The sequence below is a fragment of the Megalops cyprinoides genome, chromosome 1 (assembly GCF_013368585.1).
Source record: "Megalops cyprinoides isolate fMegCyp1 chromosome 1, fMegCyp1.pri, whole genome shotgun sequence".
In the NCBI taxonomy this organism is placed as follows: domain Eukaryota; kingdom Metazoa; phylum Chordata; class Actinopteri; order Elopiformes; family Megalopidae; genus Megalops; species Megalops cyprinoides.
In genome coordinates this window covers 15979516-16004029 of record NC_050583.1, presented here as the reverse complement: position 1 = coordinate 16004029, position 24514 = coordinate 15979516, and the positions used below count along the sequence as shown (strand labels likewise).

Sequence of the window (24514 nt, the reverse complement as noted above, 5' to 3'; positions counted from 1 at the left end):
TGAGAATGGGCATGAGGAAAAGTTGTTTTAATTATTAGTCTGTGTTGTGTATACACAGATTGACCAGAATACATTGGGCAGCATTTTTTGCTTTCACTTTTACATATCTGTATAGGGATTATCTTGAATGTTTGTTTGTGAAAAGATTAGTGAAACATGTAACAGTAAAGAATATGTAATTAAACGGTATGAACTGTAAAGACCTGCATGTGAGAGATGAGAAAGCTTGGAACATCAGAGTTTACATTTCATGTAATTGGTATGAAAAACTGGCATGGAAAATGTGGAAAATGGTTATGATTTATGCCACAGTGCCCCTTTGTTTTGGAAAACATTTTCAGTTTTAATTTTTTAAGTACACTTGTTTTCATAAATCTGAATAGCACATAGATGTAGTACAGTTAAAGTGACCGCATTCACACAGCTCTGCTGATGGCCAGTAGAAAAAACAAAACAACAAAAACAAAAGAAAGAGGACCCGAGAAAGGGTGTTCTTTTTAATGAAGCATCTTACTCAGGCGAAATAATTTGTTCCGACAGCTCTGTAATCACTGCAGACAAGTTACTATTTTACAAAATCATACAAAAGGGGGCGAATGCCATTCCCCTGAGCATTTCAGATGGATCCTTACACACAAACTGGGCTGCAGAGAACAAACAACAATGCCCTTTTCCACAAGCGTCATTGTCACACGAGCTGAGCACAAACCCTCTGCTGTAAGGCTCTAGAATGTTCCTCCCATCTGAATATGCTAAACATGGTCCATGGGACCCGAGATTGATCCGTTGTGTTGGAAATATGTGTATGCGTATCAATCTGGAGAACCTGCTCTGAACTTGAACAGTAAGTAGCTTCTTACCTGTGTGTGTGTGTGTGTGTGTGCGCAAATGAGAGAGAGGAAACAAGTTGAGAATAAGATACAGGAGACCAGACACTTAATTTTTGGACATTGTCGATTTTTTTTCACGATATGAAAGAACTGAGGAGAATAACTAGGAAAAAATCCAATGCAGTAACTGAACACAAGATGAATATCAATAAGAACTTATTCTAAGAGCTATAAATACCTACAAAAATGTATTGACAATGATGATCAAACAACCATGAATGATTATACCAAAAATATCTTTACTAAAATCAAAGTCAAATATATTTGTTCAATTTGTGAGACTCTTGAGTGAAAAGATATGGTCCTCATCATTAATCCACTTATTTGCATAAAGAGAACATTGTTCTGTCCTTATCTGTACGCCATTTATCTCTTTGTGACACCCAATGTAAAATCATGCAGAAATATTTCAGGTGTTTCACTGATGGATGAATCCTCTTTATAATTTATTTGCAGTGATTACTATTCACCACACAACACCATGCCTGCCAAAGGATCATTTGCTTACAGTCAGGAATAGAATAAAGGGAAAAAATGTGCCCTTTGGTGCTTAATTGAGTATTATACATTCTTTTAGTTCTTCTATATCACAATTTTGGCCGTCTCTGTAGTTCAAAAAGTATTTAACTGTAAAAATGCAATACTTGCTTAAATGTATTACTTGAAATTAGAGCTAGACATCATGGTTAGAGTGAATGGCTCCCTAAGGCTGTGAAATGAAGATAAGATGATGAGCATTAGGCCAATGATGTAAAACCAATGCCTTCTGCTTCCACCCTTAAGAAGATGACTGGAAAGGCTGAATGGCTGTTTTCCCCTTTAAGAAGGAGGAAGTGAAACATTTTCTCAGTGTTATTTTGGTCGTTTTTGTGTTCCGTATTAGCTAGTAATATGTTCCTTTTGTAATATGTACCTATTCTGGGTAAGAACCTCACAGTCTATACATGAATACATGCACCTAATAATCAACTTGAATTTAAAACCAAAATGGAAACATCAGAAATGACAGTGAATTAATGATAGGATTGTACCAATGCTTAGACATAGTATGGTGTACAATTCAGACACAGTATGGTGCTGTTTTTGCTATGTGGAGTTTTAAAGTAATGTTAAACTTGACATTTGATTATCATATTCATAGTAATAATGAAATAATTTAGTGATTAATTATGTTAATACATACTACTGAGCAGAGTGCTTTGTTTGAAAAGAGCCAACAGTACATCTTTCTTAAATTTACATTACGTGTCCCTTGTTAAGGTAAGAGGATCCTGAAGTCCCTGCGCGCGGGACATGCGGCAGTGTGGCAGGTCCAGGCTGGTTCTGGCCGGACGGGAGAGGGGACTGCGAGCCCGAGTGGGTCAGATGAAGAAGAGGCTGTGTCTGGGTCACACCAACCGTGTGGAAATCCAGCTGGACCTGGAGCCGGGGGTTTGGCTCCGGAGCTTCCACCTTCTGGACACTGAACACCCCAGTCCGGTCAGTGAGTCTGCATTGGGTTCGAATCCCACCAATGGGAGAGATACCCAGGCGTCTCATGCTCTTCCTCAATTTTCATAGTGGTCATAGGCACTGTTGTGAAGGTTTGGATTGGTGCAGGTTCACATGTTTGTTACAGGTATAGCTTGTTTTGCAGATAGTTTTGAGTTTGGTCACAGATACTGCTGTGAAAGTTGCATTTGGGTGGTTATAAGCTGCACCTTCTAATTAGGGTGACATTCAAAGCTGGTATACGTAGTCAACCTCCTCCCTAAAGTGAAGTTACGCCTTGCAGTGGCAGATCCTCCCTGGGAAAATTATGATTAATAACTACATCTGTAATAATTACAGATAAGCGTTGCTACTGCCCTCAGCTAGCTAAGAGTAAATACAAATGTCAAGTAAGAGTAGCTGCAAATCAAATTAGGACCAAGTCTGACACAGCAGTACTCAAGAACCTTCATTAGGAAACACAGTTTATGAAAATAGCCTAGTTTTGCTGTTAGGAAAGTGTCTTTCATGACTGTTGATTAATTCATTTTAATTTCTTCTCATTTTCTTCTCAGTTTTTGCAAGTGCTCTATAAAATGAGCAGTGATAAGAAAACCAGTTCTCATTAGACTAATAATTTCTCACATGTAAGCAATGCTTTCCCCCTAATGAGAGAGGTTTATAAACAAAGCTAACAGCAAATTTGTGATATACAGCTCCATGAGTAGATGTGGAATTGTGGATGGTGTTTTGTTGGTGCACTTAGAAAATGATAGTGTCAAAGAGTTAACAAGCCATAGACCAGTCTTCTATTTCTTTCTAATTATGAACCTGTGTATGTAGTAAAGAACTGGTAAGAAGGTTATTTGATCAATCATGAAATGTTTCTCTTCTATATTAATCCCAGAATCCAACAGAGCTTGCTAAAGATAGAGTTGAGGATGTCTTTGGTTCATAATTGAAAACAACATGGTTTTCACTTTTGCTTGTGTGCCTTCATAATAATTTTTTTATTTTTAATAGGTGACAGCAGGAAGCTTGTCCAAAGTTTCCTGCTGTAACTCATGTTTTATGACTGTCATTTTACAATAGCAGTTCAAGTGGTCAGGATTTTCAATGAATTTCCCTCCATGCAAATTAAAATCAGATGTTTATCTAATGATGCATTAAAATGGAAATGGACCAGACAACAGCAGGGCAAACATCATTTGGCCTCGCCTCTTTCGCAGGAAACTCGTAAATTTGAATCTGAATAGAGTCTGAAACTGGTTGGTTCACTTCTGCTCACAAGATGACACCTCTTGCCTCGTGGGTACTTGGAGGACTGCACTGATTGTATAACGTCAAGTGAGAGACGCCATGTGGCTCCATAAGATTGTCATCGAATTACAGTGCTTGCTTGGTTCATTTCAATCTAAGAATGTCCGAGGGCACATGGTGGTGTATTCTGTCACATGTAATGCCCTTGTCAACCATTTTAAGAATTAAAATTATGTTGAAGTGTCATTTAATATAGCACTTTTTTGACAAACAAAGCAGGACAACCATTTTTAACAATATTAAAAATAGGTTCGTATTTATTTCAGAAAATATAGCATCATAATGTCCTCTACAAGCAACCAAAAATGTGCATTTCACCAACAGCCATTTTGAGGTTCACTTATTGGACTCACGGACCCCAGGGCAATGTAACCAGACAAAAGAAATGACCAAAAAAAATCTCAGTGGACTGGTAAAAAGGCTTGTTTGTGATTTTAATCTTGGTTTGTTTTACTTTAGTTTTACTCAATGAAACATTTCTGAAAGACAGTCAGTATAATTTATATTTGGATCATCTCCTTTGAAGGGGAAGTCAAATTTTCCTGAATTCTATATTTCATCTCGAGATTATTTATGTGTTTTTCTGAATGCAGATTATAGTTTTCAGGGATTGGTTAGTAGTTGATTTTTTTTTTATTACTTTATTTATAAGGGACCATGTACAATATTAAACATAAATGTTACCATTTGATACATTGTTCCAGAGTTAGCCTAAGGCTAATTTTCATCTGCAATCCCCTGGCAGGACTCAATTAAAACTTCCACTCAGTGACAGACAACATTAAGCAAGCTAGACAAACAAAACAGAGCACATAATACAGATCACCTTCAATAATAGATCACACACACACACACACACCCTTTGTCAGCACCATGAGTATGTTAAACAACTTTAAAACATGGATATTTGAGTACCAAGCAAAACGCACAGAATATAGAGTCAGTGATTGCAAAGTTGAGAAGCTTTCAGCAGATTTTTTTTTTTCAATTTGACTTTAAAGCTATGAATAGAACTACTGTGTGGGGATTGATTGAAATTTATGCTAACTGTACACATTGCTATACATCAAATATGAGGTTTAGTGTATCGCACAACACACAGTTAAATTGCGTTATTTCACAGATTATAGTTTGTTATGGCACGCCCTATGGCATGCCCTTTGTTCTTTACATTAAGTTACATTTACATTACATTACTTGTAAATGTACATCAGGTACATTACACTGAAAGAACGTGAAGACTTAATGCACTACGTACGTATGTTTCTCACTAGAAACTCTTTTTTTCGCCTCCCCGACTTGCCCCGCCTTTTAGCAGAGTTTTGCCAAATCTGCGAAGTCAGACAAGGCGCCTGATTTCTCCTTTTTGACACCTCCCACCTTTTGAAGTGTGCGGTCTGCAGGTGAGAATTAAACCTGTGCGTTCGCTGCCACCCACAACACAGATAATCCTGGCCACCGCCGGGCAGCTTCGGTACTGCGAGGGGGATTGATCGAATTTGGAAGACACGCAGCTTTATTCCTCTCCAAACCACAAACGTTAGTTTAATTATGCAATTGTGATGGTCGTTGTAATATTTAGCGTTAACTGTACGTTCACCTCGCTAGTCAAAATGAAGTACGTTTTGCGCCAAAGTCAACCACCAAAAGTTAAAGCCCAAAACTCAGCGCGCATCATGCAGCCGTAGTTTAAACGTTCAGTATAAGGAATTACCTTCGATAAAACGCCAAAAAGGAATATCAACGAAGATTGAAATAATGGCTCCATAAAGAACTGGAACTTCGTGGCAGAATTTCATTATCGTTATCGGACAACAGAACCACTTCGGAGAGATGGGAAAATTGCAGTTAACGATGGTAATTATTGTTATCCTTATTGTTATTATTATTAGTAGTAGTAATAGTAGTAGCAGCAGTGATAGTAGCAGTGTGGTAGTAATCGCAGCACTGTTCATATCACCCTTAAAGAGACTGTAATAAAAATAAATAAATAAATAAAAATAACGGATACGTAATTGTGATTACGCTAGGAGCAAGGAAAGATTGGATCCCAGTTTTCCTAAAGATTATTCCAACAGCTCAGTTTTGGGAATGTCAGTGTTTAACAGCAATCCAGTGGCCCATCCCTGGACATATTATGAGGTGCTGTCCTGATATTTGTCGAGGGTTTTGGCATTCTTCTATATGTAACTTGGTTTCAGTGTTTAAGGTATACTCCATATCTTTAACGTGAACTCCATATCTTCCTTATTAAGCCAAAGAAATGATTTAGTTCCAGGGAAGGGAAGAAATATGCCGACATAGGGTTTTTGGTCTAATACTATCTTACACTTTACACCAGTTTGTCATAAAGCAGTTGCTTGCACCTGAAATCCAGCTGATGTATTTCTGTATCTGTATGTGATTTAAATGCTAGCTTACAGTAGGCATGTTTTCACCCTTTTATTGACTGATTTGACTTGACAAACTTTGCAGTGAGAAGAGTAAGGTGTCCTCTCACTGCTGTGTGGTTGTAAATCTGTCTGTACTTCTGTGGCCATGAAGGCGGTTTGGCACACAAGCCTTCCCATGACCTTGTGCTGTATGTGATCTCATGGAAATGACTGTGAAGAGCACAAGTCATACGTCAGTATAAATAAAATCTGCCTGAGTCTGTTCAGTACAGGTGCCGTGGCTAGGATTGATTGCCAGCGCTGCATGTGTTGGTACAATATGTACACAAATTCAGTGTTCATGTGCTTAACTAGAGAATGACTTCACTGTTACAATTTTATGTCCGAGTGATTCACAGGAAAGTTTGTTTATTTCAAAACTGTGACACATTTAACTTGCTGTAGAAATGTTTTTTTTTTTTTCCCCACATCAGAGAGGTATTGCTCTGCCTCCAGAGGGGCACAAGCTGAGGAGCTCTCCTCTGTGGGGATTGCTCAGATATTGGCATGTTTGTAGTTGTGTTGATGAACTGTGTATGACAATGTGTATAGAATATTCAGAGAATTGTGCGTTCTCTGAATGCTCTCGGAATTCCAGCAACAGTCTCCTCTTCCAGGAATACGGAAGCTGCAGTGAGATAGGGGCTGTCTGTCTCCTTACTCTCTGCAGGGCCTTGTATGAAAAAAATCACGTTGTATAAACCATATTCATTCTGGTTAGCCTGAAATCTCCAGCCCATCCACAAATCTTGGTGAATGTAGTCTTGTGTGACTTTACCAGTTTGGAAAAGCAATAGTTCCTTTTACTTGCCATTTCACTCGCCATTTTACCAACTGGTTCTGAGTGTGCATAGTAGTGTTGTATTGGTTTTTTTCTAATGAGTTTTAAAAGATAAATTTACATTTTGTGCCCTGCTGTCACTACCTTTTCCTCTTATGCGATGTCACCCAGCTTTGTGTAATTGCTGTGCCATCAGTTGGTGGCAGCTATGTTCCATCCCTCATGAAGCTTGTTTTGTCAGAATGCATTGTATAGTTGAAACGAGTACAAAACAAACAAAAATATTGTAGGCTTTGTAGTTACATTGACTGTTTGCTAATTTACGGGCAAATCAATGAAAATGACAAACAGATGTGATGAATGCTGGGATACATGCTGAATCCCTGTACATTCTCGAAGGAAGGGGCAAAATGAATCCAGGTATTAGAGGTTACCCATTAGACATTAAGTAAGATGCCTGGGAGACATCCCATGTGACTTGAGGTTAATGTGTGTCCTGTTCCATTAATGTGGAGCTTGTAATGGCTGTGTGTAGTAGCTTTCCACAATGCACTGGGACGCACAGAATGGAGGGGGAAGGTGTTTGTGAATGTGGCCAAATGGCTTCTTTTTTTATCTGTCCGACATCATTAACAGGTTAATGTGGCCGACCTCGTCATCTTAAATGCAGGTGACAACATTCTTTCGGTACTCAGACGGACCATTGAATCGGATGGTGCTGTGCAGATCAATTGTGATTAGATGGACTGAACCCTAGGGCCACTACAGTTGTATGGTTTGAGGAAGTGTGTACACTGGTCTAGCAGGAGCAAAGTGAAGTGGTCAGAACAGTACTGAGCTCTTTGCCCTTGATGTCCTGGGTTCTGAGCACTGGCTCGGCACTCAGGTAAATTACTTAATTTGAAATTAATTGAAGGTGCACTGTTAACTCTTATCTGTTTCCATAACTCTTATCTGTTTACCTACTTATCAGGCACAAAAAAAACTAGAAAAAAGATGGAAGTGTTTCTGCCCCATGGAGACAAATAAAACCGAGAGGTTGTCAGGTTTACAATAAAGCACCATGTTTATGGAACACTGCACACAATACTGCTGTTCATAGAACTGGAACGGGCGTTTTCTTTGCGTAATACTCTTGTTTAACTAACTGCTGATAATGGATTCTTTCTAATGCATAAACCAAGAGCAGTGTAGCCATGGCCACCACATGTGAAACTGGGAAAGTGGTGTACTCTGACCTCCTGAGTTTCTGACAGTCACAGTCTTATAGGTCAGCACTCTTGCACGAGTAAAAATGATATATATCTTCTTGTTATTAAGCTTCCATGCCAGGTTTCATCTCTGGATGTTTCATAACGCACCAGCATCGATTCTTATCCCAGTGAAACTGTGAAACTTGATGCCCAGGGTGGGGCCTCTCAGCTGTGATCTTACTCCAGGAATCTCACCTCTGAAAAGCACACTCTACGAGAAAGACTGTGGTCATCAGTTTCACACTGACCCTCATTTAAATAAAAATAACAAGAATTGCAACTCAGGGGGTCAGTTAAATCCCCTGATACTGACAACGGCTTTGTGTGGATACACCCAAGAGCAAGACCCAAACCACGAGGGGTCTCCTGTAATTATCTAGGTGTCAATTACTTAAGCCTTTTTAATGCCTATTACTGGTTTAAATGACAATAGGGCCAGTCACCAGAGGCATCTTACTTGGTTTTACGTGCTGATACATATTTCTAAATGTAGAGAAGGAAAAGATTCCTCGGAAGTTGTACGTGTACATGGTGTCGTATTCATGGAAATTCCGCTGCCCTTCTTACCCGACAAGTATGTTTTCAGAAGGCATTTTCTCTTCCTGGATTCTCATGTAGTTAAAAAACATGAAGGAAGTGAGTTATATTTATTTATTTTATGAATGTGGAAACATTTTTTCTGGAACAAGAATAAGATGGCAAACCCACTTCTGCAATGCAAGAGTTCCGATAAGGATGTAGTTGGACAGAGAAATTTGAGTTTCCTGTCAAAGATTCATTCACGTATGAAAGATTATTGTGTGATTGTTTAAGGACTTTCCTTCATTGGTGAGCAATAGATACCTGATTTAACAAAGACATTTGTATAATTTGTAAAATTTCTGACCAAGCTTCAGAAAAGATACTCTCTTGTTATGTATAACCATAGTTAATCATATATGAAAATGGTAGTCTCAGATCTTGAGCCTCAGATAAGTATGTTCTGTTTGATATACAGATCTGTGATGAGATAGTAAAAACATGTTATTAATGGTGTGTGATGTAGTGTAGTACTGTACTGTGTAATGTTGTGGAGTGTAGTAGACTTTAGTATAATGTAGTACAGTATCATGCAGTGGAGTGTATAATGTAGTAATGTTAGGTACTGCGGTGTGGCTTGGTAGGAGGGGGTTGTCCTTGGCTTTGACTTATACAGTCAATGATAGAATGCTGCAAGCAGTAACAAGCTTTTTCATCATAATCTTGAAATGACTGAAATGGGAAAAAAGATGAATAAATCCTTGTATTCATTACATTTTATGTATCGACTGTCTATATTTCACCTGTAAGTATAGCAATGAAATAATTTCATAAGAACCATGAATACTAAAAAAATGTAAAAATCAAATTGTGTAGAATCCCAGATACAAATCTAATAAGATAATATACTGTTTTTCCATTTCCACTGTGCCTGACAGACAAGTATTATAACAATCACGGTCTGCAGGTTTTTGTACCCTGTTGCCATGTTCCTTCCCCATCTTTTTATTACAAACCCTTACTTTAATTTCCTAATCACTGTCCCACTGTCTCTCTGTCACCCAGGATCCAGTGCAGGAGTGGGGGGAGGAAGTGGAGGATGGAGCGGTGTATGGGATAACCCTACGAAGAGAGCCTGTCCAGCAGCCCTCCAACCCCGATGAGGCCCAGCCCGCCTTCAGCTTTGTCCAGTACCGGACGTGCAAGTTGCGCAGGCTCAAAGCCGCCACCCTTAACAGACTGGTCACCCACCTTCTGGACCCAGCCTATCAGGAACAGGACTTTGTGCCCATCTTCCTGTCCACGTATCGATCCTTTTCGGACACAAACACGCTCATTGAACTACTCTTCCAGAGGTATGTCTCCATTAACTAGTTTGCCAGGGGCAGCTGAGTTCGTCTTCTGCACTTCACCATTGTTGCTGTTCTCCTCCTCATGTTTTATTCTTTCTCATTTGCTTTCAGTCTGTGAAGAATTCTTGTTATTCATGTCATTTGTTTTCTATCCGGAAAGTCTTTCTGTTGGTTCTTGTGAGCTTCACCCCAGCCAGTTTTTATTTGCATCATGTACAAAAACACTGTTTTGGCAGCTGTGAGACTTCTTTGAAAAGTGGTCCTAATTGATGTTTCAAACAGAGGAGAATAAAACGACTGTGCAGATACTAGGGTTCAATTTCTAATAGCAGTGAAGCAGCCTGAGAGTGCTGTGCTGCAGCTCTTGTTTGAATAGGTGAATAGGTTCAGACATTACCTGCTTTTCTAAAACACTGCTTCTTCCTCAGCAAATGTGATGTTTTACAGCTAGACAGAATTTAGTCTGAGAAGGTCCAAGGCCAGTGGGATATTCAGCTTCAGTTGTGACCTCACAGTGTATGAAATCAGAATATCACTGTAAATCACACCAGACTGAACTCCAGCACCAGGCTGTTGGGTATAAATTTCAGGAGCATCTGCATTCCAGGCAAAACTGACCGGGCATCTCTGACACTTTCCACAGGGATGACATGGTGTCCGATTTGGACAACAGCGATTGCCAAAAGAGGTGAGTTGGCCTTTCCGCTGTGGTGAGATTTAACGCCTACATATTGCATGTTTACACATGTTTGGACTGTCCAGATTCCATAATTGTCTTCCTTCCCGCCCTCCTCGGTAGCTCCCTGCTGCCCCTGATCCAGACCTGGCTGGAGGAGTACAGTGAGGACTTTCGGGACCCACCTCAGCACCGCTCCCTGCGGCTGCTATCCGTCCATCTGCGTCACCGGCCCTGCTTCCGACGCCTGGCCCAGCGTGCCGACGCCTTGCTGAAGAATTTCCAGAGTAAAGGTAGAGAACAGCATCAGCACCTCAATGAAGATCCTTTCTGCCAGTGCTGCAGCATGATAGAGTGAAGCATTACTGATGATAAGCAGTAATTGAGGCCATTATGTCACCTTGCCTGCAGTACATATGTTATTGATTTTTACCAAATTACCCCAATTCATATTTTTGAGGCACTAAATGTTTGCTGTTAGCTCTGTGATAATACAAGTCTAAGTTTGAGATTGATGTGAAGAGGTGTGCCAGTAGTAGGCTTAATTTTGTATTCAAGAATATTATTTTCCCTTCCTCGAACCCCTAATCCCTATCTTCTGCCCCTGCTCACCCTATACCTAACCCTCCCTTTCTATCCAGACCGCGGGTCCTGTGGTCAGTCCACGCCAGCTAGGGAGTCTGCCGTGTTGGAGGAGGAGGGGGCAGTGCCAGAAAGCCCAGAGTGGGAGAACACTGAGGAACTGGGGGATTTCATGGACTTCCCTGTCAGAGACATCGCAGAGGAGCTCACGCGACTGGACGCTGTAAGTGTCAATCACTGTGGGTCTCCGGTCAGTTGTCACTCTGGTACTACAGAGTCCTAACGGCAGTGTTCGTTCCTCCCCGCCCCCCTCTCTCTCTCTCTCTCTCTCTCTCTCTCTCTCTCTCTCTCTCTCTCTCTCTCTCTCTCTCAGGAGCTCTTTGCCAGAGTTGTCCCCTTCCAGTGTCTGGGCTGCGTCTGGTCCCAGCGAGACAAGAAGGAGAGCAGAAACCTGGCCCCCACCGTCCGGGCCACCATCTCTCAATTCAACGCCGTCACCAACCGGGTCATCACCTCTCTGCTGCGCCGCCCGACCGCCACGCCCACCTCCTCTCGGCGCCCGCCGCCCGGCCCCGCCCAGAGAGCGCGCGTCATTGAGAAGTGGATCAACGTGGCTCAGGTGAGTGCGCGTCCGTAGAGCGGGCAGCGACTGGACGCACGTAAAGCCGGCAAAGCCGGGGCGGGGCGTAACGCTCGTCTTTGTTCTGCCCCGCAGGAGTGCCGGCAGCTGAAGAACTTCTCCTCCCTCAAAGCCATCCTGTCAGCTCTGCAGTCCAACGCCATCTACAGACTGAAGAGGACCTGGGCGGCAGTCAGCAGGTGTGTGAGGGGAGGGACCTGTGGAATGCTGGGGCGCAGCCAGCAGTTACAAGGAAGAGCTGAAGTGCATGCCATGGCCTTTACGAAACCTGCCACTCTTTCTGAAATGCATACTGCACCAGCTTGTCCTGTTGTGCAGCTATGTTTTTGCTTCTCCTGTGGCTCCGGTGATATTTATTCAATATAATATGCTATAATTAGCTTTGTAAGACGCTCTGGATAGAAGTGTCTGCCAAGTATGTACATGAATAAAGGACAGACTGACATAGCATTTGTACTTTCGTTTTTTCCCGCTGACTGATCGTCTTTACTTTCTGTCAGGTTGATTGACGTTGGCAATAACACTGATTTAATGAACTTTGTGCTGCCCTGTCATTGCAGAGAATATGTGACCATCTTTGAAAACCTGTGTAAAACCTTTCCGGATGAGAACTGCGTGCTGACCAGCAGGGAGATCCTGGTGGAGGTGAGTGCTCCCCCTAAGGGGATCAGTGGTATGGTCCTATTCCCGTTATGCCTCCTTTGGAGTTGAGTAGTATTTCCCTGAGTGAGAGCGTATAGGCTGGGTCAACTATGGGTTCGCAGGCAGCATATTTCTCCAACCTTGTTCTTGTGTGCAGAGCGGTTGTGCTAATTTCTGAGTTAGCCAGAGCATTCACGTCAGAGCGCACAAGGTTTGATTTGAATTTCCGTGGAGGAACAAGGCGTGTGAGGGGTGTGTTTTTGTTTATAGGTGTTTTGTTATCTACAGTTGCACCCAATGTCTCTGCACATCCTAAATATTGTGCAGTTGTTTTTCTCAGCCGGTGACATATGGTAGTATAGGATGCCCATTTTACATGCTGTATATAACTTTTCTCTGATTTAGTGCAGGTGGTAAAATGTTATTGAGTATGGAGTGCAGTATGAAGGCATAAAAATTCTGTGTTGAGCAGCAGCAGCTAATTTTTTCCACATTACTGCGTAAACCCTAACTGTTAGAGGCATGGGTGCGGCCTACATGATACATTGTGGTCCGAATGGGCAGAGACCCACTGAACGCTTTGTCCTTGCTATTTGAAAGGAGATTTTAACCCCTGGCCTTATTCTGACAGGCTCTGGGAGGTGCAATATTGTGAAAGGGTTTAATTGTTAACTTCAGTCCCCCCAAGGTGAAGCATGTGAATGGGCCCATTCAAAGGAGCTATTTGTTATCTTGAATACTTAGGTTCTAATGGTAATGTTTTTGTATTTCTTTTGCGTGTGGATATTGTTTATTTTGAAAACAAAGCTATTATCTCGATGGAATGAAAGAATCCTGTCAATAGGAGTGATATCAGTGTTTGAACAGTGATAGGAGCTATTTGCTCATTAAGCTATTCTGCTTTTGATATCCTCTTTCACAAAAGCACCGCTGTACAAGAGTAACCAAATTAGAAGCTGCTATATTTGTTTATGGTTACATAGGCTTTTTGAGCATTATATAAGAGTCCACAATAGCCATTATTAATAATGTGAAACACCAAGCAAGGCTGGAATTCAGTCAGGACTGTGAATCATCCACTAATCCTGGCACTAGTAGCTCCTTTCATACTTGAGGCCACTGCTATTGCAAAGCCTGAAATGCCCATTGTTTGGGTTTGTGTTTTTTTTTTAATTTGGTGAATCAATATTAAGTTTGAATCCAGCCCCAAATCTCAGTTTTCTCATTCCTGGGGGATTACCAGTCCTGTCTGATTCATGAGAGGCTGTTATTGTCTCCAGCCCAAGAATGTAAAAGAGCAGGGTGTGTGCACTGTGTGAACAGCAGGGTGGCCCAGGGATTGCTGTGGTCTAGGCCCATATTTGGTTATGTAACTGCTTACCTGTGTGCATACACTGACATGACTGGGTATGTTTTGTTGTGCTTGTTCTTGATTTAGGATGGGAGCCAACATGGTGAGGATAACTCTGCTTCCAGGTTTCCGAAACTGTGCTCCATCCCCAGACAGATGGTAAGGATCCCTTAATGGAATGTAATGTTTCTGTGGCGTTACCTGTTCTAAATTCAGCACAAAGATGATAATATGGAATAAGAAGTGTAGTCTGTAGCATTGCTGAAATAACATGACTAATAGTTCCGGAGAAAAGTAGGCTCTCATTAGCTTGTTCCTCTTCCTCATTCTCTTTGAAAAATATATTTGGAAAATACAATTGGAGGTATAACAACACTGTCAGTAAATATACTGTAGATATTTATATATCATAGCCCCAGAAATAAGAGGAAAGGGAACTGTCTTGTTGTTGGTTACCCAGCATCCTCAACACAGTTTCTGCTAATTTACACACAATCCTCTCTGTCCCAGTGTCTGATTTCCCTAGAAGAAATCTTCACATAAGATTGATGTGTCCTTGTGTTAAAATAACCTGGTATGCAATGGAAATCAATCGGTGTCCTAGATCGCAAGACCCCAATCACACAGCGGAAGTCTTAACTTGCAGCATCTCTAGATGTTAGGTATGACAGGTGATGATAGGTGAGGTAGTCATTTAAAACGTGTGTTCCCTTCCTTTTGTACAGAGCACCACTGGTGGCATTGTCCCATACCTGGGGACTTACCTGACTGTCCTGACCATGCTGGACACTGCACTGCCCGACACCATGGAGGTGAGCACACACTGCAGAGACCTGAATGACACTGTGGAAAAGAGTGACTGACACACCAGCTGATACTGTGGAAATGTTGAGAGCAGCACTGACTTACTCTCTCTGTTTCTGTCCTCAGGGTGGCCTCATCAACTTCGAAAAGCGGAGGAGGGTAAGTGTTCTGTATGTCTGCCTCTGATGTAAAATGCACACACTAAGAGGGGGAGGGGACACAAGGCTGTGAGACCCTATGGGTAATGCTGCTCAGTGCACGGGTCAATGTTGGCGGAATTCACTGGTGACACACGTCTCCCATTACCTGTACATCGCAGGGTTAAGAGGAGTCCCTGTTCCTTAAGGGCGTGTTTACATGTCCAGTTGTGTAACTGCCCTCATTAAAACTCAGGTTTTAAAGCTTGTGGCCGTGCAGAAATATGTCAGGCATTTATAATCCAAAGTCATTTGTTGTGTTATCTGTATCTGTGGCTCAGGCCATGACCTGTCTCTCCCTCTGTCTCTCCCTCAGGAGTTTGAGATTCTCTCTCAGATTTGTCAGCTCAAGAGCTCCTGCTCTCAGTATGACCTACCCCACCACCCACATATCGCCCCCTGGCTGCGGGGCCACAAGCTGCTCACCGACCAGGAAAGGTGAGGGAGATGGAGGGGCTGGGAGTGTCAGACTGCATGGCTAGGCTCTCTCAGCGTTGGTTGACTGGATGAATATCACTTTCATATCTTAACTGAATTTATTAGATACGTATTGTACATTACATCCCATTGTGACCACCTATATCTGTCTCTCCAACCCACAGCTATGAATTGTCACGTGAACTGGAGCCCCCAGTCGACCCCTGTCCCACCTCCCCTAGCAGCTGGAGCCACCGCCTGCTTACCAAAAAACTTTCCTCGTAAGTGTCATACCCCTGCACCCTCCTACTGTTTCTGTCTTCAGTCTATACTGATCATTTTGAAACTCCTGAGTCCGTTAATTACCCGGCTCTGTTTGAAGTTTGTCTTGAATGAACTATTATTAAAGAAGATATGTGTGTGTGTCTGTCTGCATGTGTGTGCAGATTGCTGACTGTGAGTGAGGGATCAGGACGGAAGACACACGCCGACCAGATCAGTGTGTCGTCCTCTGGATCCAGCGGGTCTGAAATGGAAGATCTCTCCACACCACAGTCCTCACCCGTCAGGCTCAAGCTAAAGGTACACAGCCCTTCAAAAACCTTTTCCCTGTTTCCATTGGCTGCCAGTCCATTTTCCATTTCTGTTTCATCTTACCCCATCCCAGTTCTAAAAGTAACTATGGAAATATGTTATTTTTAGCTTGTTTTTGTTTCACAGTATGCAATTCTCGTTCTCACTAACAGACCTTGTCCCTGGTGCGGTGCAGAATTAAATGTTTGCTTTGCGAAGGTCTCTTGCTCAGTGTTAGCAGAGGAGCGCTGAGCTCATCACGTTGACGTGCATTCCCGGAGGCGCTCACAGCCGCTTTCTCCGCAGTCTCTGTCCAGGTCCTGTCACGATGTGGCTGAGGCTTTCCCCACCGCTGCCTCTGAATCCTGCTCCCCCTCCGGCTCCTCCTCGTACTCCCAGCCGGACCTCTCTGCCACCTCTCTGACCGCCATTAGCTCAGACTCTGCCCCCGTCGCCCAGCACCAGCGCTCCGTGTCTATGACATCGCTGCCGCTCTACAACAAGCAGGTGGCCGACTCCTGCATTGTGAGGGTCAGCGTGGAGTGTGGCAACAATGGCAATGTCTACAAAAGCATCCTGGTGAGTCACTGCTGACAGCACGAGGGATCAGCTCATATGCGCAGAGTTTTAACAGGGAGAGAGAGGGGATGGGTGAGACCATTAAGGTCAAGGCTCAGCAATTTAAACTGTCCTTTTACATTTAGGCCCAGTTTCAGGCTGTTCAGTCTTGTTACTGAAAAGCTTTTCTCAGAAATGTCTGCAATCGACCTTGCAAACATACACTGTGGATGAAAGCTAAGCCCTGAAATAAATTGCCTTTCCTCTTTTTATCAACTAAAATAGCTGGAAGTTATCTGTGAGTGCACATTGCTTGAGCTTGTTTCATATGCATAAAAAGGAATAAGAGATTTGAAAAGCAAAAGTAGGAGATGTGTACGCTGAATTCTTGAAAGATGCTTTACTTATGCTCTCCCTCCCTCTGTGACCCTGTCAGTTGACCAGCCAGGACAAGACTGCACAGGTGATCCAGAGGGCCCTGGAGAAGCACAACCTGGAGGATGTAAGCTGCCAGGACTTCACTCTCAGCCAGGTGCTGTCTCAGGACAAAGGTGAGCCCAGGCCAAATGTGCACTGTGATACGTTTCCCTTCAAAATCCCCTGCCTTTAACCCCTGCACAGAATGGGTCAGAAGTGAAGCCAGTACAATGATTTGTTTATTCAGTATCAATCAGGAAAAATCACTCTTCAGGGGCTGGGTCTACCTTGGCACAATAAGACCCCCCTGTTGGTGCCTGTTTGCCATTTCTTGTGGTGGTGAAACAAAAGTATTGGCTTTACTCTGGGGGAGCCAGATAGCCAGTCAATCGTGTGATGGAAACTAACACTTCTAGGGTTGAGTAGTGGCAGCAAATCATCTTTTTCTTTACATTGTAATGCTATCTAAAAATATCCTATTATTAGCATATATTTTTAAGTAGTGTATTGTCTAGCAACTGATGAAACAGAAAATGTTGAAACTACTTCAAATGCCATTGCCCTCTCATTATTAGCAATACTGAAGGCAGTAAATCCAGTAAACAAGCATAAAAAGTGAAATATGTTTACATTAATCAATCCTCCCCTTGTGGTTCTTTCAGAGCTACGCATTCCAGACAAAGCCAATGTGTTCTATGCCATGTCCACATCCGCCAACTACGACTTCATCCTGCGGAGACGATGGAGAAGCTATCGAAGACCTCTGGGATCTTCCTCCAGTTTGGGCTCTCTGACAGGAGGGCGGCATGCCAAATAACAGTGCCATCTCTGGCGTGGAGGAGTTACTGCAGCAGAAAAGGGGAAAAGATCTAAAACATTGTTTCGACAGGCTGAGGATCTAAAGAAATTTGAACACAGTCTTTTTTTGGAAATGTTTGTTTGTATTCTTTGTTATTATTGGCTTGTCTTTTATTCAAATAAATATACATGTGAAAAGTCAGAACAGACTTAAACATGGACCTGACATCTTATTTTCACATTGATGTGACTGGCTATCAGCATGACCTGACTTTGAAAAAAGTGCTGAACGAAAGAATCATGATGGACATGTTTTTGAGGTTACAAGGTTTTAGCGCGTCAACAGCCAGTCCTACTCTTGTATTCTGCTATGTGGGACAAACATGTATGGTTTTTGCTCCAGACAGAAACTGAAAACATAAATATGGAAGGAAAACTACGATGCACTTTATGAAGAGTACGAGCAAGTCGATGCAAGTTTCAGAATACCTTGGAAGATGTGAAATGTTGGGATATCAAATGGAACCGGCGGGATGGGACATTGTGTGGAACATCGGAACGCCATATTGTGTGGTCTGGATGACAGTTGAAAAGAAGCCTTGTTGGGTTTTTATTCACAGTTGTAGCATGCATTTAGGACATGCTTGTTATAAATGGACTCAGTTAAGACAAATTCCTTATGTTTGTTAGTTGTTCAGGCAACAAGCCACCTGCTGTCTGCATAAAACTGACACAGATAAGCAAGTTGTAGCACATAGGCATACTAATTATTTGTTGTACATGGTAAGATGTGCCTACAGTTTGTAGCTCTGTAAAAGTTTTCTCCTCTAACCCCCTAGTTTTTAACACTTCATTAACCAACATGATTAAAAAAGCACTGTTGTTGAGAACAAGGCTTAATTTGTAGGTAGAAGGAAAGGGACAGGGAAAAGCTTGAAAATCTTGGAAACTAGATTCCTCTTTGGAGTTCCCATGTAAGGGGAGGGGTGCTGGTTGGTGGTGACCAACCAGCAATGTAGGCAGGGAGTCTGTTTGGCAGACTCTGCAGTGGCTTCCTTGAGCAAGCTTGTGGACAGGAGGGAGAGATGACAGACAGGAATGTACCCAGCCAGGTCCCTGCGTTCCCTGGACGGAAGAGAAGTGACACTTCATGTGACTGAAGAAGCTGGCCTAAAGAATGCTGACTGCCCTGCCGGCTCGGTTGCATTCCACAGCTGCCAGAGAGGACGATTATTAGAACGTAGAGAGAAGCCAGAGCAGTAACAACGATAACGATAATCTCAGAATCTGAGTTCTAAATGGTATGTTGCATTTCAGTATTAGTTCTGCGAGGGAATAGAAGAAATATATTTTTGTTGTAGTGCTTTATAGTTTCTGTAGGTTTTGTTAGACTTGTGTTGCGTAGTCCAACGTCACTTGTCAAACAATGCCTGAACTGGATCACTCCTCTGAACCAAGTGTGTCGGTGTCTTTTTTTTTCTGTTTTCGTGCTCTGTGAAAACTGCCATTCCCCTCTGGTCTGGGTTTCCTTTGGATTTTGCATTCATTCACTGAGTTTCAACATGAACATAAAATGTGCCGACTGTATTGAAGTGTCTTAACTAAAGGGGTTGCCATGGCACCCCTTTAGTGTGGGAATGCATTACATGTATTCTTATTGCAGTTAATGGCACCATCTTGCATCAAGCTGTGAGAATCGAACAGGAGATTGGAATGGACAGCCCAGTGAGAGTGCACTGTGATGACAGCAGATGCTGTGTTCAGGGGTGCGGAGTATTGGTTAAACTGCAGGGTGTTGCTTTATTTAAGTTTCACTGGTGTACCCTCTCTTTATTTGAGAGGGAGAGGCCATCTTTTTAAATGTTTGTCCATTTTTCTGTGTTAAATGAAGGATATGGATTGTGTGTTGTCTTTTTAAATGTTTGTCCATTTTTCTGTGTTAAATGAAGGATATGGATTGTGTGTTGTCTTTTTAAATGTTTGTTAGACTAAGACATTTCTGTGAAACTGCATGGAGGAAGTGTTCCAGTTCCATCTCAATAGAGGCTGCCAATTTTGTTTGTGGAGAGAGAGGGGTGGGGGTTGGGGGGTTACACAAGAAATGAGAGAGATATGACATGGAACCAGTGCATGTTGCTGGAGAAAGTCCAGAAGGCCATTATGCATGTGTTAGAGTGTGTCTGTGTTCAGAGCTAAGGATGAGGTGGTAATAAGGGGTAGGGTGATCCGATGAATACTGGACTTTTATCAGGTGGAGCTGGGAGTTACTTAGTGAAGCAGGGGCTATTTCCCAATCAGCCCTGTGATACACTCCACAGCCCTATGAATACACTCCACTGCCAACTCATAGCAGAGAGGACACTAGGGTCAGTGCCTCTCAGAAAACTTTTTCACTCCATGTGTTTCTTCAGAAAGTCTTTTATTAAATGCTTTTTGTCACAGCGTAGGATGTATATGTTTTGTCTGTTTAGCTGTTTAAAGCACTTGTAACAGTGTCGCTGTATTTAATATATTTAATGTTCATTACAAGTAATTAATAAAAACTCACCCATTCACTGGACTTTGTTTTTTACTTTTAAAATATAATAATACAAGCAAAATGTTACTTTGGAACAGAAGACACTAAAGACGGGCAGCGCTTCAAATATATATGCGTAGCTTGCAAAGGCCCAAGTGTTTTATCATATTTGAGCATGGCCTCTAGTGGGAAAAGGATGGAATTACACTCTTATAAGTGAACAAAGATCGCTGATGAAGGAAAAAAGCTGGCAATTATCACAACCCAGTATGACTGAGTACCACAGATCTTTAATTTACTTCTACCTGATTACCTTATTTACATATCTTTGCCCAATAATGAGGCCAAAAAGTAGTCACATGGCATGAATTTACATGACATTACATTGATTTTGACACTTTATGGACCTCAGTTGTTTAATCTTATTGTTTTATTCTGCACATGCAAATGCCAAAAATGGAAAATTATTTTATCAATTCTCTCCTCTATGCTAATTCTTTTTGTTTCATTCAAATAAGTGAGTATTTGGAGTAGGAGGAACTGAATTATAAGATTCACACTTTGTTTTATTATTTACTTATTTTTGTATTTATTCCTTAACCTGAATTTTGTAATTAATGCAGTAAGAATGCGACTTGCTGTGCGAGTTCTGGGGGTTGGTCTACCGTAAGGCAATACTGCACCCAGCCAATAGATGGCAGTGAACACCATCGAGGTGGAGAAATACCATTCTGCGGTATCGGTAAGCAATGACTACCTTTTTAACTTTCCACCACACGAGGGCGGAAGGCATCCAGAATGACAGCATGGTCAGTCAAATGAGCTTCATGTAATTGTAGTCTGTGATACGCAAACCCCCCATACAATTAGAGAGAGTAACTTTGTCTGTCTTGTATATTTGCAAACTGCGCCTTGGATACTGGGCCAAATTAAGAGACAATATTGGGTACTTTTGAAAGACAGACAGATCTGCTTATTCATAAATTTACCGCCAAATTTACCAAAAGTTTACCGTCATGGTGCTTTGTTTCGTTGTGCATACGTTAGGTATACAAATAGAATATCCCACCATAGCTGCAGTAGGATTTAGTTAAATTTCCCCTATGGACCGTTACCAACACGGTATATAACGGTTAGAAGAAGAGACATGGAAATCGGACACAAACGGATTTCCTCCACGAGCAGACCCCAAAATCATAACAAAATGTTTATTGTTCTTGTTCCGGTGTTCTCGGCCACTTACATTTGGTCAATGTTAAGTGTAAATGATACCTTTTACAAACGCCTGTTAGGATTGCGTTTGACTGCCAAATCAGTATGTTCTCTGGCTAAATACAACTGGCGAAACATCCTCCTCTGTGGTGTACGCTAGAGTGCTGCAGACTACGAGTTGGCTCCGCTGTGTTTGTTTATTTCTCAATCTATGCAGTCTGAAAATTAAAAATCCGCTCGATTTCTTCAGTGGGAGAACTTGACTTCTAATACCATAGTTCGCTATACCCCTCTCTCACCAAGCTGAAAGCAATGATGACCAGATAGTTGGCTAACTTAGAACTTCTATTTTATATTCCCACAAAGATTATTAAAATTCTTTCAAAAAGCCCAGAAGGTGGGAGAAAACTTTGAAAGTAAGCGCCATGGAAGGACATGGAGAGACTAGAGGCTAGCAAGAAGGTTTTAAAAGACGAAGATCTGGAATGGGGAGAAGCATCTTTAACAGTGGACTTCCTGCACATAGAAGCACCACTTCTGCCAACATCAGACACTCTGGAGTTGGAGGGGAACGTGAGGTAGGCCCTGCTTTAGTAAACAAGCCATCGAAAGACGAGTTTGTGCCCAATAAAGCTGACTGACCAACATAAATCCTCTCTGGCAAATGGAGCCAAGAAGGGGAAGAGAGCTTTCCTGTTAATTGCTGTGAGTTCAGATATTGAGGCATGAATGTAATTCCTGCCATAATAAACAAAATAATTGGCTTGCTAGCTAAGGAGCCCAGATACTTTTGTTTAATGATTTTTATTATCCTGTGTAGAGCTGCATGTGTCTTCACAGGAGACAGTGATGCTATGGTAGATAGTGCGGCATTCAGGAACTGGTGGTTCAGTGACTGCATTTGCAAAAGCGCTTGAGTTCTTGAGTTGGTTAAGAAATGTGTTCCACTGTATAAAACTGAATTAACCTGTAAGCCATTCATGTAGACCTGAACAAGCAAATCCCTAAGAAACACAAGAAACGGTCATTCATGTTATGTGATATGTGTAATGCAGTATCTGCTTGTGTGTCCGTGTGTGTGTGCACAAGTATGCGTATGTGTGAGTGACTGGGATCCCCTGCAATTTAGGCTGTAACAAGATACAGTCCCTATGTCATGTGGTCAATTCTGGTATATCTGTCCATTTCGAACAGACAGTTCTGAGATCAAGGAAGCAGTCCGCAGGGCTGAAAAGAAGCAGCCCTCTTAAGTGAATGGTTCTGGAAGGCTTATCACCATGTCCAACCAGTGCTCAAGCAAAGATGGTGAGATAAAACTCAAAGGTCCAAGAGGGCAAATAAATATTGCAGCAACTTTGTGTTGCAAGCCACTACTGATTGGGTGAGAGTACAGTGTGCTTCTCCCTTAAAGGGACAAGTCATGTGGAGGCCTGGTTTGGGTGACACACCTTCCCTCAGCCCAGTTTCTGGTGAGTCGTTATTGAACTGGGTCAGGTGATCAATCCATCAACCTGTGGTGTCAGCAAGACATCATCCCAATTAGACACAAAGTTCTGGTTGATTATGTAGAAGTTTGTGCTAGTCCCTGTTCTGAGAGGTCTGCTGTGGATCATGCAGCCAGGATCCTGTGTGAGCTGAGTCAGTCCACCAGGCCATGAGTGCTGGAGAGATCAGGGTCAGTCGCTTTCAGCGGGCAGACAGGAGCTCCTCAACAGCAAGCACAGCACACTGCAGACCCGCAGGTCATCCACATTCAGCAAGTCTGATTCACTCAAATTTAATCAGAGCAATACACAATTTTAGGACCTGGTTTGTATTCATATGTAGGTCAATCTCCCATTCTGTCAGGGTAAGCAGGACGAGGAGAGAAGGGAATTTGTTGTGTCATAACATTGAAAAAGAAAGTTCACTGTCAGTGGTTCATTTTCTGCTGTTGCATGTACGGCTGTTGTTTGCTATTTGGACAATTATTGATGACTGATTTGTGATGTGAAATAGTACAAGCGTCATTGTATTTGGCTGATGATTTTCAAGAAAAAATTAATATATCTGTATGTTTGAAATATCTGTACGTTTGACATGAACATTTGTGCAACCTTTTTTTTTTTTTTTTAGAAATACACAGCAACAGTGCTTTCCTCATCTCACACACACACACACACACACGCACACACACACACACACATATTTACTCCCTTTTGGCAGTGAACTCACTACCCTCATGTCAGCGCGGAGCTTTGATCAGCCCACAGAGCACAGATGCCATCCTGCTGACGAGCGCCCCGGCTAACGAGGTCGATGCCGAGCGCCTCGGTGACCTCGCTGCAGCTCGCTGGAATGTGCGTCGGGCTCGTCGGGTGGGTAATCGAGTCGCAGGCCACTTTCTGAACGTCCCCAAAAGGTGCGCGCGGGGGGGGGAGGGGGAGGGGGGGGTCCTGTAATTTGAACAGATGCAGAGATAATGTGTGTCAGTGCCCCGCTTTTCCTCTGATAAGGCCCTGGTTTTTCTGCTCAGAAGAGGGCTGGGGTTTCACAGAAGCGCCTGCATGTGTATTGCGCTGGTCACACACACCGAAAACCAGGGAATGTTATACTGTAATTCAATGCCACTGTTGTTCAACAGCTCTTCACGTGCCTCTTACATGACAGCTGCTCCAGTAAAGCCCGGAAGAGCCCGGCGTCTCCTGCTTCTGATCCCGCTGCGGGGATGGAGCAGTGAAAAGGTCACCACGGCAAATGATGGCAGGGGGAGTATAAATAAAGCCGGCGTGACCCAAAAGCAAGTCCATCTCAGAGAAGTCAGACCCCCCAGTACCACCACAACCACCACCATCGTGAAGATATTAGCAGATCCACAGTGTTGACTCACTGTGTCCAGGAACCCAAAACCAGCCCCCCACCCCCGGTCAGCTGTCGTGCGTCACTGGTAATTGATACACAATCAATTCATCCCCATCCTGCGGTATTTTTTCCAATGGTTCCACGGCCCCATTTGTGTGATTCACAGAAGGATACGCGACAGAAAGCCTAGCTGTCCAATGTGTAATCTCAAGGGATCGTGGAAATGAATAAATGCCAGAACTCGCAGTGACAGCCACAGTTTTAGCTGATG

General features: G+C 42.6%; 1 protein-coding gene across 1 annotated transcript; it reads left to right on the top strand.

The window, feature by feature from the left end:
• The first annotated feature begins 792 nt into the window (after nt 1–792).
• Nucleotides 793–19588, top strand: rgl3a (ral guanine nucleotide dissociation stimulator-like 3a). The gene is made up of 18 exons (XM_036535759.1): nt 793–844; nt 2151–2369; nt 9731–10020; nt 10661–10705; nt 10817–10986; nt 11335–11498; nt 11649–11894; nt 11991–12094; nt 12476–12560; nt 13996–14067; nt 14634–14720; nt 14839–14871; nt 15226–15347; nt 15512–15607; nt 15773–15908; nt 16206–16478; nt 16894–17008; nt 17537–19588. Exons 2-18 carry the CDS (start codon nt 2184–2186, stop codon nt 17689–17691), a joined length of 2379 nt encoding a protein of 792 aa, XP_036391652.1. The 5' UTR covers nt 793–844; nt 2151–2183; the 3' UTR covers nt 17692–19588.
• Nucleotides 19589–24514: the final 4926 nt, after the last annotated feature.

What these genes read in the sequence shown, in the direction of transcription:
- rgl3a (XM_036535759.1), top strand. Translation starts at nt 2,184, where the DNA reads ATGCGGCAGTGTGGCAGGTCCAGGCTGGTTCTGGCCGGACGGGAGAGG. An exon ending in ACACTGAACACCCCAGTCCG is followed by an intron (nt 2,370 to 9,730) that starts GTCAGTGAGTCT and finishes TCTGTCACCCAG; the next exon opens with GATCCAGTGCAGGAGTGGGG. An exon ending in AACAGCGATTGCCAAAAGAG is followed by an intron (nt 10,706 to 10,816) that starts GTGAGTTGGCCT and finishes CCTCCTCGGTAG; the next exon opens with CTCCCTGCTGCCCCTGATCC.